This window comes from Sus scrofa, chromosome 9, assembly GCF_054392235.1.
Source record: "Sus scrofa isolate SSC_HxYL_T2T_F1_AM1 chromosome 9, Sscrofa_HxYL_maternal_Yorkshire_Landrace_v2.0, whole genome shotgun sequence".
NCBI lineage: Eukaryota > Metazoa > Chordata > Mammalia > Artiodactyla > Suidae > Sus > Sus scrofa.
This window is the reverse complement of record NC_139391.1, coordinates 113,451,351-113,466,933: the sequence shown is the minus strand read 5'-3', so window position 1 is coordinate 113,466,933 and position 15,583 is coordinate 113,451,351. Positions and strand designations below refer to the sequence as shown.

The window sequence follows — 15,583 nt, the reverse complement described above, 5'->3', positions numbered from 1 at the left end:
ATTCCAAGCCACACAGGGAAATCCTAAGAGCTTTGACAGGACCCACGACAGCACAAAGCCAGCTATCACTCTGCTGCTCAGAGGAGGACGAGGCGAGCCTGAGCTGGACGAGCTTTTCTCTGGCCGGCTAACCTCCTCCCCTAACTCCATCGCCACCATCCACCCCATCAACAGTCCCCATTTGGCACTCAGCTTTTCACACTGTGGCCCATTCAAAGGCACCACCGGCTGTGTGGACAGGGATGTGAGACTTTGGGGAATGCTGACTTCTATTTAGAACTGTTATCTGGACACAAGATGCTAAGCACCCCACAGCCATTATCAACAGAGAGAAGGTCAACCTGTCTGAGGAGGAGGTGTTGGCTACAGTCGTAGCTGCTGGAATATCTTTTCCACCAGGGTTCACACTTCTTTCTAGGAAGCCTGGCCTAATGGCTGGAGTGAGGAGCCATATCCTTCCCCTGTCCTTCCATCCACCCCCTTACTCTAGGTCTCCTGCACTGCTGTACGGTGGAGACACATGTGCCTAACTCCACCTGGAGCTCATGCAAAGCCAGACTCGCCGCCTGCCGCCCCTCCTCCCAGCCTGGCCAGTCTCAGGAGGCCAACTCTCAGAGAGACGTACTGTTTTCTTCTTCTGCCTCTTGGGGTAACACCTTGAAATCCAGGAACCACGTCTCGATCCAGGCAAGGATGAAGGAGATGATGGGCAGCACGTAGCCGAAAGCCCCTTGAGAGAAAAGCTGGAAAGAACAAATGGGACGGAGAAGGGGAAACAGTTACCACAAGCTCGCACTGGAGAACGAGGCTCCGTCTGTATAGACGGTGGCGGCACAGAAAAAGCGGAAGGCCGTACCTTTGAGAGGATCACTTTTGCTAGTAAAAAGGCACTGGTCACTGCTGTCGTCAACTGAAAGACACATAATCCGGCACCATTCAAATTAGATATTTTATACTGTGGAGGCACCTGTTTCACGCAAGAGACCCATCAGAGCCTGAAAAGGCTCTCCCCGACCTGGCCCCCTCCCACATCCTTCTGCTTCTATCCCCTACACCACACTGGGCACAGCGGGCTTCCATATGGCACACAAGGCCTGACTGGCAGCCTTCGGTTTCCCCTCAGCCATAGACTGGTGTGTTGGGAAACTTAATTTTGTCCACTAGGGGGCACAACATGCAGAGATGCTGTCAGCGCAGAAGAAGGGTCCAGTGACATAGAGAGGCAGAGCTCTCCCGGGGCTGGGAAGCCCAGAGAGAATCCCACAGGACTTGGGCCTAGTCTCTCCCACTAAGGTCTGTAGCATTATGAGGCCTGACCAGGGGACAGAGTGGAGATGAGGAGCATGCTCAGTGAGTATTACCAAAGCTGCAGTCAGTTTTGTTAGCAAAACACAACGCAACCACACCACACAGACAAACACAAATACCTAGAGCAAGCTACTTAGGAGAAGAGGCATCTTACATTCTGATACTAATTAACTTTACAGGCTGACACTAAGTGCTCCTCAGGTACCAGCTGACTTTTCCTTCCAGCTGCCTGGCCCTTCTCTGCAAATATGTTTAAAAACAAGAATCAGCAACAATAAAAGGGATGTGCTACCTCTGACCTGTTCCTTTGAAAATTTGAAAGTAGATACTGAAGAAACTTTCTTAAAACTCTCATTGCATGCCAACCACTATTCTGAAATAAACATTGAGACAGATGGTCTGACACATACTGGCGCACATTATGGAGACTTGAATAGAATGTTCTCAATAGGGACAGCTGTAGAAAATGGGCAAGGGACAGTCATCACAGCCACTGGGTATTGGCAAAAGCATATCAGACAAGGGAGTCAAGTCTGGCTGAAGCATGGGCTTGGGGCTTGATGGATGGTCTGAGGGCAGCCCTGGGATTCTGGGGCTACTCAGAAGAGATGGTCCAGGCACATATGGCCCCTGGCGGACTCCCTGTTAGGACAGCAACACAACTCTATGACCAGCTGGACAAGCCAGGGCCCCGACACAGACTGAGGGCTCATACTCCAGAAGCAGGATGGCAGGCTGGCCTTGCCCATGTCTCCCAGGTCTGGGGAGCTTGCCACTCCCCCCATACACCTGCCTTATTAGAGACCCCAACAAAGTGGCTGCTCAGAGGTCTGTGGCAATGACAAAAACAATCCAGGCAGAACTGCTTATAATTTTTCTTTCAATCAATAAATATGTACTGAGGAGCTCCTGTTGTGGCTCGGCAGTAAGGAACTCCACTAGTATCCATGAGGATGTGGGTTTGATCCTTGGCCACCGGCTCAGTAGGTTAAGGACCCGGCATTGCTGTGAGCTGTGGTGTAGGTCACAGAGGCAGCTCAGATCTGGCTGTGGCTAGGCTGGCAGCTGCAGCTCCAATTCTACCCCTGGCCTGGGAACTTCCATATGCCTCGGGTGTGGCCCTAAAAAAAAAGACCAAAAAAAAAAAATATGTATTGAGAGTGAATAGTTTGTGCCAAAGCTCTGGGCTGGATGCAAGGAAACAGGTGAGTAAAAATGCCACTGCCTTTAAGAAGCCTAAAGGCAACAATAAAAAGGGAGCTTTTCCCTTTAAGGCTAGAGTGGAGGTGGGAGGTGGTGGGGGGTGTCACATAGTGAGGAGGGAAGTTATCAAAATATACAGAGAGCAAGTCCTGAAAAGTCGCCAAGGGATTTCAACCAGAGGAAACTGTCCAAATAGCTTTGGGACAGAGGGACCGAGCTCATCTCTCGTTTGCAAAACGAGGTAGAGGGTGGGTTGGTGCTTGGCCAACGATCAGATCACTCATGGGCCCCTAGATTCCTCATTTGTCACAGTCTCCATAGCAACAAAGCTAGTTACTCATTATTCCTGGAAAGACGCCCCCAGAGAATTAAACCTACTGAGGTGTGGAGGAGGGGGACTCAGGAGAAGCAAGTGGAACTCAACCCAGATGGAAAGCACAGCTGCCCCCAGCTCAGCCCTGTTGTGAGCAGACCCTGGCCATCAGCCCTGGGGCCGAGGAACCACTCACCAGGCATACTCACCGCTATGGCCCACCAGTGGCGCAGTCTGCACACCGCGTATGCAAGTATTAACACTTTAAATCGAAAAACTGCCAAAAGCTAATATTAAAAGAAAAAAAAAAGACGAAATAACTTTTAAGAAATATATACAAAAGTAAAGTCATTTAGTTTAAATAAAGAACCCGCCACAGTGTGTTCATTATTCATTCTGACTTAGCTGAAGACTGCCACAGACTGGCAGGTGGGACCTCTGCTCTAGAATTTATGGAATCCCAACCAAAAAGGGATTCAAATTAACTTCCCATTACCAACAAAAGAACATACAGTTAGATGTTTATTTTTCCTTTCTTTTTGCGTCCACATATATTCTGATATTCTTTTAAGGTTGGAGAAAATGCTTTGAAAGTTGACTTTTCCACTCTGGGCACAAACATAAGACAGACAGAAAAACTGTCCAAGGCCACATAACTCCGAGTAAGGAAGCCAGGATTTGAACCCAGGCAGCTTGACTCCAAAGACCAGACTTTTAACCACTTTGCCACAGCTGTCTTAGAAATTCTCATCTACTAAGGAATAAACATAGGATAAAATTTTACCAATTTTTATTTGGAAAATATGCTTAGTCTGAGTAGGGAGAAGTTAGGTGGCTCCTGAGCAATGCCGCAGGATAGAGGGGTCTGCCAAAAGTTCCTCTAACCAAAACTGCTGAAAGCCTGGATGCCAACCGCTTCTTTGCTACCACTGACTGAATGACCTCGGTTAAGATCCTTTTACATAAACGAAGTTTGCAGTTCTATTAGTTTTTAATTTGCTGCTTTCATTGAAAATGTGTTTTCCAATAATCTGCTAACCATTTAGTTTCTCTGTCTATCCTACCTCTGTCTCTGCATTGAGGACTTGGCAAAAGTATATCTTTCTCTCTCTATCTTGGGGTCTCCCAAATCCCAAGGTTTCCTGGAGTCTGTGTCCACTTCCTAGGCCAGGTGTGAAAGTCTTTCCAACCTGAGCTAATGGACCCCACTTATTTGCCTGGCAATATTAACTCCCTAAGCAGACTTCAGACAACCCTTGGAGATCTGGCCAGTGGATTAACGTGGCTTCCTGGCAATTCCTGGCTCAGACTAGTTTAGGATAAATTCAACAGGGGAATAAAAGGAAACAGAGGAGTCAATTTTGTTATTATATGTCAACAGCCGCACAAGAAAGAATTAGCAAGAGCTCTGGGGCCTAACATGCTCTGCCACTAAGTTTGGTGACCTAAGATAGGTCAAGACACTGAACTGTGAGACTCAATTCTTTCATTTGGAAAAGGGGATTAAATTATATCATTGGTTTTGCAGATACGCCATACCAGTCACTTTTGCAACACAATCTTAACAGAACTCTAACACACTGTACAGCTAGAAATGCAATTACTAAGACTGCAAGGGGGTGATGACAAGGAACCCTAATCTCTGTCCTGGGAATGCCACCTCTTTCCTCATACACACTTCTGCAGTGTGTGTGGGAAAAACAAGATAAGACTTTTCCGTGTAGTTTAAAAACCCCTAGAAAATATAATCACTCATACTCTCAACCAAAAGGAACAATGATGGTTAACAGTGATTACGATGGTGGGTCTCTGAGCTTCTAGGACGTACACACGTATCATTAGGCTAAGTGTCTTCCACGTGTTATTTCACTTACTTTTCAGAACTATGATGATCTTATTTCACATATGAGGAAACTGGAGTTTAGACCTAATACTATTCAAAAATATACAATTAGTGATAGTGTTCTGAATCAAACCCAGGTGTTTCTGACTTTAAAGGGTCTGAACTATTGTGTATGCAGCTGCTTGAAGATAGTAAATGAAGTAGTTAAAATGAATTTGAGGGAGATTCTTTACGAATTTTCATTGTCTGTGCTGTGTCTGAGACAGTGTTAGAATGTGACTGACTTATGCTACCACCTATAAAGAAATAGACAGCACGGAGAGGCATCTAACCCAATCCAAGTCACTGTGTATCCTAGAAAGACACTCCAAGTGTTCCTTTGAATAAAATGAATGCCTCATCTACAGATAACTGCATCTGTGTAATTCTACGACAGACTAATGCTGCCCAAGATAATCAAAGCAGCACTTTTTCAAAAACTCCTATTACGGAAAAACAAAACAATCACTATTAAAAATATACTCAGAAATCTATCTCAAAACAGCAAAGGAATGGCATTTCCCCTGTGTTGTTATATAAATATGTGAATTTCCCTTTTAGTGATGAGGGTCTGCCAATGGCTTCTGATCAGTCTTTTAAAGAATAAAGGAAAACCAGAATGGCTGGTTCCACTGGGGGCTCCCTTATTTCTCATTAATCTTTTCTTTCCTTGAGATGACCAGAAAAATTCTTAGAAAAAGAGAGAGAGCAGAGAATGGGTCAGGAGTAAGGGAAAAGGAAAAACAATGTTCAAAAGAGGAAAAAAGAATGGCATAGGATTTGAGGTCTACTGAGAGACACTCTGCCTAGTTTCACTGTGTCTGAAATAAAACGTACGATGGAAAATACTCACAAAGATATCAAAATAAGAAGAGTAGTAGTCATACTGCACCACCTCCTTCTCTAACGTGTTCTCAATACCTCCATTCACCTGGGAAGGAGAGTAAGAGGAAAAAATGAGAGAGTTAAATGTGAAAATAATACAAGAGAACATACAATAAGGTTTTGTATACATTCTCCTATCTTCTCAGCAGCCAGAAGTGCTAAAATATGGAAAAGTACCCTCACGATTTGAATAGAAAGAGCATTTCCTCCTTCGATCCTGAATTCATTCATTTAACAAATATAAATATGTAATAAAGAACAATGCCTTTTTTGTAGTTCATATTTTGGCACACTAAAATGCTATATATGAAAACTAGTTTTTTTATTTTTTTTCTCTTGTAAGATAAAGCCTTCAATCACACAAATGTGTATTTTTAAAGAAGACAATTCACATTTATTCAGGGCTCCCCTCACTTTTTGATCATGCTCCACTATTATAAGGCTTGGGAGGTCAAGAGGCTCCCTGATCTCTTAGCAAACATTAGTGATAGTAGTTATCATGACACATGACAGAAGTGTAAAACTGTCCCCCTGGCTAGTCTTATTTGCTCTCAGCATTTTAAAATTCTGCACTGTATCTATTGATCCATGTCTATATATTATATACAGATTTTTTTTTTTCGGTCTTTCTGTCTTTTTAGGGCCACACCCACATCACATGGAGGTTCCCAGGCTAGGGGTCTAAATGGAGCTACGGCTGCCAGCCTATACCACAGCTACAGCAACATCAGATCCAAGCTCATCTGTGACCTACACCACAGCTCATGGCAATGCCGGATCCTTAACCTACTGAGCAAGGCCAGGGATCGAACCTACAACCTCATGGTTCCTAGTCGGATTCGTTTCCACTGCACCATCATGGGAACTCCTCCTATAAAGAGATATTTTTTAACTTGAATAGACAACATGACTTTCTTATCAAATCAGTTTGAAACCACCAGGTCTCAAAAAAAAAAATCCACTCTCAAAGCATTTAAGAAGGGATAAACAATCAGTCTACTCAAGGGTATACCAGGAGGCCCTAGGCAGAACCAGAACCCTCCTTTCAATTGGTCAAAAAGGAATCAGCCACCCCAGGAAAATAAACTCCGGGCAGGGTTGGTACCAGTCAACTCCCTGAAGCCAGGGGGGAAACTGGTTAAGTTGGAAGTTATACATGAAAGCAAAAGATTTTAGTCATTGTTATAATTGTATAGAACACCTGGTTCTCACACTCTTTTGAAGGCCTAATCTCCCTTTATGCCATTTCTTTCCTCTTTTAAAGACCAACACTACAAGGCAATTTAAGATATTCATTATATCTCCTCAGCTTTATATCTCATATAGCTTTCCATGGAGTTTGCAACACCTGAATCAGAAGCCTATGTTTTGGCACTCAGTAAATCTGCAGATATCTAAAAATATGTACATTTTTAGAGTGCACAGAGACACTATGCACTCTGAGTGATTATTAGAGATTTATAGAGATAGATGACAAAAGAAAAGGCATTACAGTGTGTAATGAAAAGCCCAGGTCAGGACTGACAATTCAAGACAAATAAACTAGAAAATTGAGTTTTTTTTTTTTAATAGTTTTGATAAGAAAGTCATGATATACTACCTTAAAGATTATATATTTTTTTCTTTTTACAAATGGGGAAACAGGCTGTCAGGAGAAAAGTGAGGTTAAAAACGGATTTCCTAATTGCTAGGAAATAACTTTTCATTTAGAACACACTGCATGCAGATGCACACAGATCTCTCATGATGAACAAAACAGGGCACAGCCCACCTACTTCACTTCCATTTCAATTTCCTTGACGCAGGGAGAAAGGAGGGAAGTAAGAAGTGTAACCTCGTGACCCATCACAGCCCCATCCCGTGGCTTCCCTTACTTAACTGCACTCAGCGGTCGTATTAGTGGCAAACCAATGAATGCCTTGATTTTGTGCTGTCACTACAATAATTTTAAGTGCACTTCCTTAAAACTGCTGCTATGCTTTTCTGTTAAAAGATGCATTTCTTTTTCGGCTCTCATTACACAGCTGCTAGTTTTGAAAGTAGATTACTCCTTTAAAATATACATAAATTTAAATATTATCTTCAATGTGTAAATATGGAACAAATATAAAAGGAGATACTTTAAAATACTGTTGTCATATCACTAGCTTGTTCGGTTTTAAACAAAAATAAGGCATACCCACAGTGCTAGATTAACAGAAGAAAATCTATTAACTCAAATTCACAGTAGATTCATGTCGTATATGACCTTGATTCTGGGACAAATCTTATTTTCCAATTTAAGTACATGTCTGCTTTCATAAAGAGATTTGTTCCTCTTTCAGAATTCATGATGAAATTAAATAAGTCCAATGATCCTAATTATTAAGACTCTAGAATCTAGAATTAAAATTGTTGTGACGAATCAGAATATTAACCAGAGTTTAGATTAAGACGTTGACTCTATTTAACAGCGAAATTGAAAATCATTTTTTCAATAGGAATCTCAGTATCTTTTCATATTTTCTCCATTTTAATAAATTTCTTATAAAACACCTAGCATTGTGCCTAGCAAAGAGCAACCTCTTAATAATAAATAATAGCTAATAACTACTGATACCCAGGACTTACAAATATTTCTTAGAAATAAATGAACTTGTGAAAGTAAAGGGAATAAACAATTTTTTTTGCCCAGGAGGAAGCATTTTGGAAGGGTTCACCTACTTGTTGGCAAGGAATGTAAACAGTGAAAGCTGAGGCTTTGGAGAAAACAAATATATTGGGTTAAATAAAATGTTATCAAAATGAATTTCATCTGCTTATTTTAACTTTTATTAAATGTGAACTTAAAAGTCCACATGAAGTTTGCATTACATTTCTACCGGATAGAGTTCTAGTCAATTATTTGGCAATATAACTGCAAAAACCCAAGAAAAGAGAGACAAACCTCCAAATGCCTCTAGGATTTCTTTTTCTTCCTTCCATCCTTCCTTCCCTCTCTCCCTCCCTCCTTCCTTCTCTCTTTCTTCTTTTCCTTCCTTCCTTCCTTTTGATAGAATATGACTGAATAACCTCTTTCCAAAAAAAAAAATAAAATAAAATAAAGAATACGTGCATGTTGGAGTTCCCATTGTGGCTCAGTGGTAACAAACCCGACTAGTATCCATGAGAATGAGGGTTTGATCCCTGGCCTTGCTCAGTGGATTAAGGATCCAGCATTACCATGACTGTGATGTAGGTCACAGATGAGGCTTGGATCTGGTGTTGCTGGGCTATGGCTGTGGCTGGCAGCTGCAGCTCAGATTTGACCCCTAGCCTGGGAACTTCCATATGCAGCAGGTTTGGTCCTAAAAAAAAGGGGTGGGGGGAGAATAAGTGTGTGTAAAATCTTAAATGTAGAAACTAGAAAGTAGATGCAACATTTAAAACATATTCAAGAAGCAAGCTACATTTTTTGAAGCAAGATTCAGTAATTTTTTTCTGAAAAGGGCCAGGGAATAAAACATTTTGTCTTTGTAGGCCAGATGGACTCTGTCAGAACTACTCAACTCAACTACTTGGCACAAAAGCCAGTCACAGACAATCAGTAAACAGATGGGCAGGGCTGTGTTCCAATAAAACTTTATTTATAAAACCAGGCCAGCTGAATTTGGCCCTCAGACTATAGTTTGCCAACTCCTTTTAGAGAGCATTAATTCAACTTTCATAATCGTAGACAAAGTGAATTTTAAACTAACCAGGTTTCTTTTAAACAGTAACAGTACAAAACAAGAAAGTTCCAAATCAGCTGGAGAAGTCCTATGTTGCCTCATTTGAAAAAGGATGGAATTCACTAAAATGGGACAGAAATGATAAGAAAACTTTTTTTGGGGGGGAGGGTGCCTCTCTGGACACAATTTGTATAATGCTCAAGAAAAACAAAAACAAAAAACAAAAAAAACCACTTACATTTAACTCTATTATCCACAGTAAGGTTACAAATAAGAGGTCAAAGGTGACAAACAAACAGAAAGTCCTCCTGACATCAGATATGCCTTTCTTTTCTCTTCCTTCATAGGACTCAATCCTGGCCATGAGTTGTGTGGGGTTGATGGAATGGACATCACGCAAGGATGCATGCGAGCTCTGACTCCCCGTGAGAGTGTTCTCCATGTCTTCTGGCAGGGGGTTCATCCTGCAGGAGGCTTAGAGGAGCCTCTCTCCGACCTCACCATCCCTAGAGGGAAGAGATCCTTGGGGAAGAAAAGAGATACCATGTTAAATCAGAGTATGCCTGATATCACAGCGAGACCCCAACGTCATGCAACTGTTCCTCTCATTGACCAACGGGTGTCTTTAACGGAAGACTTTTCTGTCTTGAGGAAGACATACAGAAAGTGAAAGGAGAAGCGATTCCTTTTTTTTTTTTTTTTTTTTTAATTTTCTTTTTAGGGCCGCACCTGCTGCATATAGAGGTTCTGCATCTATGGGTCAAATCAGAGCTACAGCTGCTGGCCACAGCCACAGCCACAGCCACAGCCACGCCAGATCCGAGCCATGTCTGCGACCTACACCACAGCTCATGGCCACACCAGATCCTTAACCCACTGAGTGAGGCCCGGGATTGAACCTGCAACCTCATTGTTACCAGTCGGGTTTGTTACCACCGAAACAAAATGGGAACTCCCCAAACCTGCATCCTCATGGATACTAGTTGGGTTTGTAACCCACTGAGTCACAAACAGAACTCTGAAATTCTTATTGTTATCTATCAGTACTACCAAGAACCCCCCCAAAAACCAAGAAACACTGTTACAGAAAGGACTGTCAATAAAGAAGAATGCAAATTTACAGGAAGTAGTAAAGGGTAAAGACAGGATATTAACCACAACAAAAAGGTGTGCTGTGCCTGGAGCAAGCTTCTGGGTGAACAAGCCAATCCAGCTTCCTGAATCTCTACTGTTCTGTCAGTGTCATTATCCATGGACTAGGAAAACATTTACTGAATGGCTTCCCAGACAGTATGTATTCAGAACATGTAAATAAGCTATAAAAAATGTGTTTCCTAAGGAGGAATTGCTTTCTATCACAGGTACCTAATAAAACAAATTTAGCATTTCCACTACCTCTTAATGGATATGCATGTTTCTGGGGCTACTCTTGGATAAGAAGTATGCACACCCCAAAAAGTGCAGCATTATGCTAACACCCCCACTGATAATTACCACAGTCACAGTCCTATGTGGAGATGGTGGACCAAGGCCAGCTAGGCCAGCATGTGCTTCTATGATAAAAGTAAAAGACTGATAAGGTAAATGATCAGATCTCACAGATCAGGCAAAGTCATCAAATGGAGAGTATGACGGATTACTTTTCTTTGACAAATATTCCAGTTTCCCTTCCAATATCACCCCTCTCTGGGAGGATTATATACCCCTGGCTCTACTGAACGCATGTGCCTTTCTTTGGCCAATGTGATGTGGCCAATGCAATGTGTGTTACCTGCATCCAGACCTTAAGATCCAGAGCATGGTTCCCACGCTCTCCTTTCTGCCGCAATGACTGGCCATGTCCAGAGAGAGAAGAACGCTTTCAAGGTGGGCGAAACACAATTTCGAAACATTTCTGGAATCTCCCTGAAGTAACATGATCCTATTTGGCCCTGTCAGAGTCCAGAACACTATGACTCGACACTTGACATTCATTTTTCTCCTTCCCCACGCATGGGAACAAAAGTCCCTTCCATATTTTCATACAACGTGGTGCTTTAATGCCATAACATTAAATGTTTGAAACATTAAATGTTTGAAAGCAATTTGGTTACATGAACTATGATACTTAAAAATATTTAGGAGTTCCCTTTGTGGCTCAGTGGGTTAAGAACCCAACATAGTGTCTGTGAGGATGCAGGTTCGATCCCTGGCCTCACTCACGGGGTTAAGGATCCAGCACTCAGTGTATGTAGGTCACAGACATGGCTTGGATCTGGAATTGCTGTGGCTGTGGCGTAAGTCGGCAGCTACAGCTCTGATTTGACCCCTAGCCTGGGAACTTTCATATGCCACAGGAACGGCTGTAAAAAGAAAAAATTTAAATTCAAATTTAAAAAAAAATCTTCATACTTCTTGATCTAGTAACCCTACTTCTGAAAATCTAAAGGAACGTAAGTGCAGACCTTTAAGGAAAAAACTGATCCATGTCTCTAGCGGCTGGCTCAGTGATAACCTTTGAGCAACAGGAAGGGAAGAGCGACTAGAGAACGTAAGCTTGGTCAAGTTCTTTCTTGGCCTAAGTAGAGCCGACATGGCTACCCACTTTTTGACGACCTATTGACATATAAATGATTGAAGTCCACTAAACTGTAAAGAAAATTCAACAAATTCATCACAATTCAAACTCTGGATCGTTTTTAGGAAGAAAACCATTTCCAAGGTAATCAGGTCTTTTTCTTAGTGTCACTTATGTCTCCTTTGCTGAGCCTACCCCTCATGAATAAAAAAGGACAACAAAGCAAAACACCAACCCTAGAAATCTTGAGGCCATTTCCAATTAAAAACTGACATCATACAATGCTAGACACCTGACTTGGGAAATGAGAATCATTACAACATTTTTTAGGCATGTGTATTTAACTGCTGATGAGCTAGAGTGTACAGTTGCTTGCAATAGCTTCAATAATAAAGTTACCCAGGGCACAAACTGCTCTGAGCAGCTTCACTCTAATCAGACTGATCTGTGTCTGGGACAGAGGGAAGTCTTAAAAGGGAGAGAGAGCTTCCTTTAAATGTGTAAAGAGGAAGACACTTTTAAAGCCTCTCTCTACTCTACAATTATAGGGTTTCATCCTAACCATATCCTTCAGAAAGATTCAATTCCTTCTCGAAGACTTCCCTGAAATGCTCCCCACCTTCCAAGCCCCAGGGAGGGTCAAGTGCATCCCCTCCAAGCTCTCCTAGGACTACGAATATGCCACTTAGGCGAAAGCTTTCCACACTGTGCCTTAATTATCCACTTACCTGCCTTTCTCTCCTGCTAGCTGGAGTGCTCCTGGAAGGCCCTGAATTTGATTTACATATTCCTATGTCTCCAGGGACTACCTCAGTACACAGCATGCAGCAGGAACAAAACAGGCATTGATTGAATAAATTCTGCCTCGCATCTAGCCCAGAGACTACCACAGAACAGGCTCTCAAAAAACTCCGCTGATTTAAGGAGACCACACTGTTTATTTCTGAAGAAGAGCTTGGATATTTTCTCAGACATAATTTTGAAAATATTAAATATCAAGTTCTCTTTGTCACTGTTGTGGCTTGAGCTAAATCCTTGCCCAGGAACTTTCACATGCTGCGGGCATGGCCAAAAAAAAAAAAAAAAAAAAAAAAAAAAATCCAGTACTGAGATCCTTTCTGGGGTTGGCTTGACATAAAACTATGCCTCTCTAAAGAGGTTGTTAAGTCCTGATTAGCTGTACACACAGGAACCTGAACCTAAATTGCTGGGTTTATTACAACCATGGAAGAAGCATGGGGGTGAGGGAGGTGAGGAGGAGGGGGGTGGAGATTATAAAATGAAGAAAAATATCCCCTTATCTTTTTCTGGAATTTGTGGAAGGAGATGAGAATCTTCTTTTGCTGTTTTGGGTTTTTTTCCAAAAGATAGATTCCTATCTTAATTGCTTTATCTAGATGAGTAATTATCCTCCTTCTGTACTGGCCAGCTAATTCTATAGTTATGCTGTATTCACAACCACCCCAAGACTCAATGGCTTAAAATAATCTACCTTTATTTTCAAGTTCACAGGTCTGCAGGTTGCCTGAAGTTCAGCCAGTCTAGTCTGGGCTTCAGACAGTGGACAGCAAGCAGAGCTTGGCTTCAAACTGTGTTGGGTCTGGTCTGCTCCCTGTCTGTCTTTCCCCTTGGACCAGGGCTACCCATGGCATGTTCTCTTCTTGGCAAATGGCAAGAGCACAGGAGACAAGCTAGACCACGTAAACATGCTGCAATTGCTGTACACAACATGTCCACTCACATTCTATTGGCCACAGTATATCTCAAGGCTAAGCCCAAAGGGCACGCAGCTGGGATGAACACTCCATTCAAAGAAGAGGAGAAATTAAGTGGCTACTTGCTGATAAAGATTCCAGTCTACCACAGCTATTGATGTTCTAAAATCAGGAGTCAAAAAACTGTAGCCTGTAGGTCAAACATGGCCTGCAGCCTGTTTAGGAACATAGAGTTTTACTAGAATACTACCTCCTTTTCTACTGGTGGTGTCCATTGCTATGGACACTTTCACACTGAGAGAGCAGAGGTGAATGGTCACAACAGAGGCCATATGGTTCACAAAGCCTAAAATACTTCCTTTACTACCTGCATTTTTCTAGAAAGGGGGACTATGGCTTACCTCGGCTTCTCAAAGGAAGAGCCAGGTGAGATTTAGTTACTGGGTTATAATCAGCCAAAAATAGGCTGGCTGATGGATATTAATTTCTCCAATGCATGCTCTGATTCTGCAATTAGCAAAAACTTGAAATCCATTCTTATTTTTCCACAGGTCGCTCTTGTGCCAGAGCAGCTCAGGCACAGGTGGTCTTGTCTTACTGTTGGCTTAACTGAAGGCCATGACAGCAGTTCAGCCTGAACATGCTGCTCTCTGCCCTATACTCTTCCCTTAATCACATTAGAACTGGAGAAAAATTCTATCTCATCCACACCAGTAGCTTCCCAAATCATGATATCCTTTGCACACAGAAAAAACAAAGACAAAAACCTGAAATCCTGTAGCTTCCAGAAAGCACAGCTTATATCTTTGGGCTGCCACTACTGCACTGGCCCCCATGCTGGTTGCAAAGCTGAGCAAAACTTTAATTGATACTTCCCAGATGGTGCACAGCAGCTGCTAGGGCACAGGAACCACCGTCACTGGAGTTTTACCAAAGTCCCAAGGTCCCTCCTAGGAGAAGGGGACAGGGCTTCTGGACACTTACTGGTGGCAGGAAAACCAAGTCTCAACCCAATCACTCAGCCTTCTTAATATCACTTCTGGCCATAGCCAGGACACTGCACGCTCTCTTCAAGACAAAGACTGTGAGAAGAACAAGCATTAAACATATCTAATTCAGCAAGAACTTAGTCATCACCTTATCCAAAGGCCTGGGGAGCAGATGTGACTTACAGACATGTTTTGCTTGGTCTTGTTCACTGTTTCTAACAATTCTGAACGTAGTGCTAATATTTTAAATAATGAACTTTCATATACAATTCCAGATGCCTAGCTTCTCTAGAAAAGTTAAAACACGCAGAATGGATAGGCTTTACCATGAGAATAGAGCCAAGAAGCTGAGGAGCTCTTTAGATGGAGCCAAGCTCCACAATAGGAGAGATGATTTTTTCAAAGTGTAAGTGATACTTTACACTAATCACATTTGAAAATCATTAAGGAAGTCAGTACTCTCTCTATATGACATCAAGAGGACCTAGACGGCCTGAACAGAACGAACCATGCCAAAAAGCAAAGTGAAAGAGCAGACAAAGAGTTACCAAGCAAAGAACTGGAGTCAGAGAATATGACAGGTATTTCAAAGTTTGAAATGAAAGATAAAATCCTATAAACTGTTCCAAAACATTAAAAAGAAAAGATTATTAAATAAAGCTGATCTAATCCTAACTTTGTCTGACAAGAACAAAAGAACACAAGTATAAACCTACCCACCTAATAACATGTTATTATATTAGGTAAGAGTGCATACCCTTACAACAATAAAATCAATAGCTTCCTTACACTGAGTCAGGCCCAGTGCTGAGTACTTAACATACATTAGGTCATTAAAGCCTCACGACAGCTCCCATAAATAGGACCCACATATTGAAGGTATTCCTGAAACATTACAAAAATAAGTCAAAAGTTATTAAAAAAAAAATGAAACCTAATTGAAAGGCAAATATTTCCGTGTATACATTACAATTTTCCACTGCATTTCAAAAGCATGCATGAATACACACACACACACACACACACACACACACACACACAC

The 15,583-nt window shown here is 42.0% G+C and overlaps 1 protein-coding gene across 4 annotated transcripts in view; it reads right to left on the bottom strand.

The window, feature by feature from the left end:
* STARD3NL (STARD3 N-terminal like) overlaps positions 1 to 15,583 on the bottom strand; it is a 58,722-nt gene that overhangs the window by 26,153 nt on the left and 16,986 nt on the right. For 3 of the 4 annotated variants that reach the window (XR_002346928.2, XM_084974369.1, NM_001201385.2), the window contains 5 exon segments: positions 9,519 to 9,802; positions 5,560 to 5,637; positions 3,034 to 3,111; positions 857 to 910; positions 626 to 743 (listed from right to left, as the gene is read on the bottom strand). Coding sequence is in view for 2 of the 4 variants with exons in the window: in XM_084974369.1 (XP_084830495.1) it covers positions 626 to 743; positions 857 to 910; positions 3,034 to 3,111; positions 5,560 to 5,637; positions 9,519 to 9,743 (553 nt within the window). In the remaining 2 variants the exon portion in view is untranslated. 4 annotated transcript variants of the gene reach the window in all.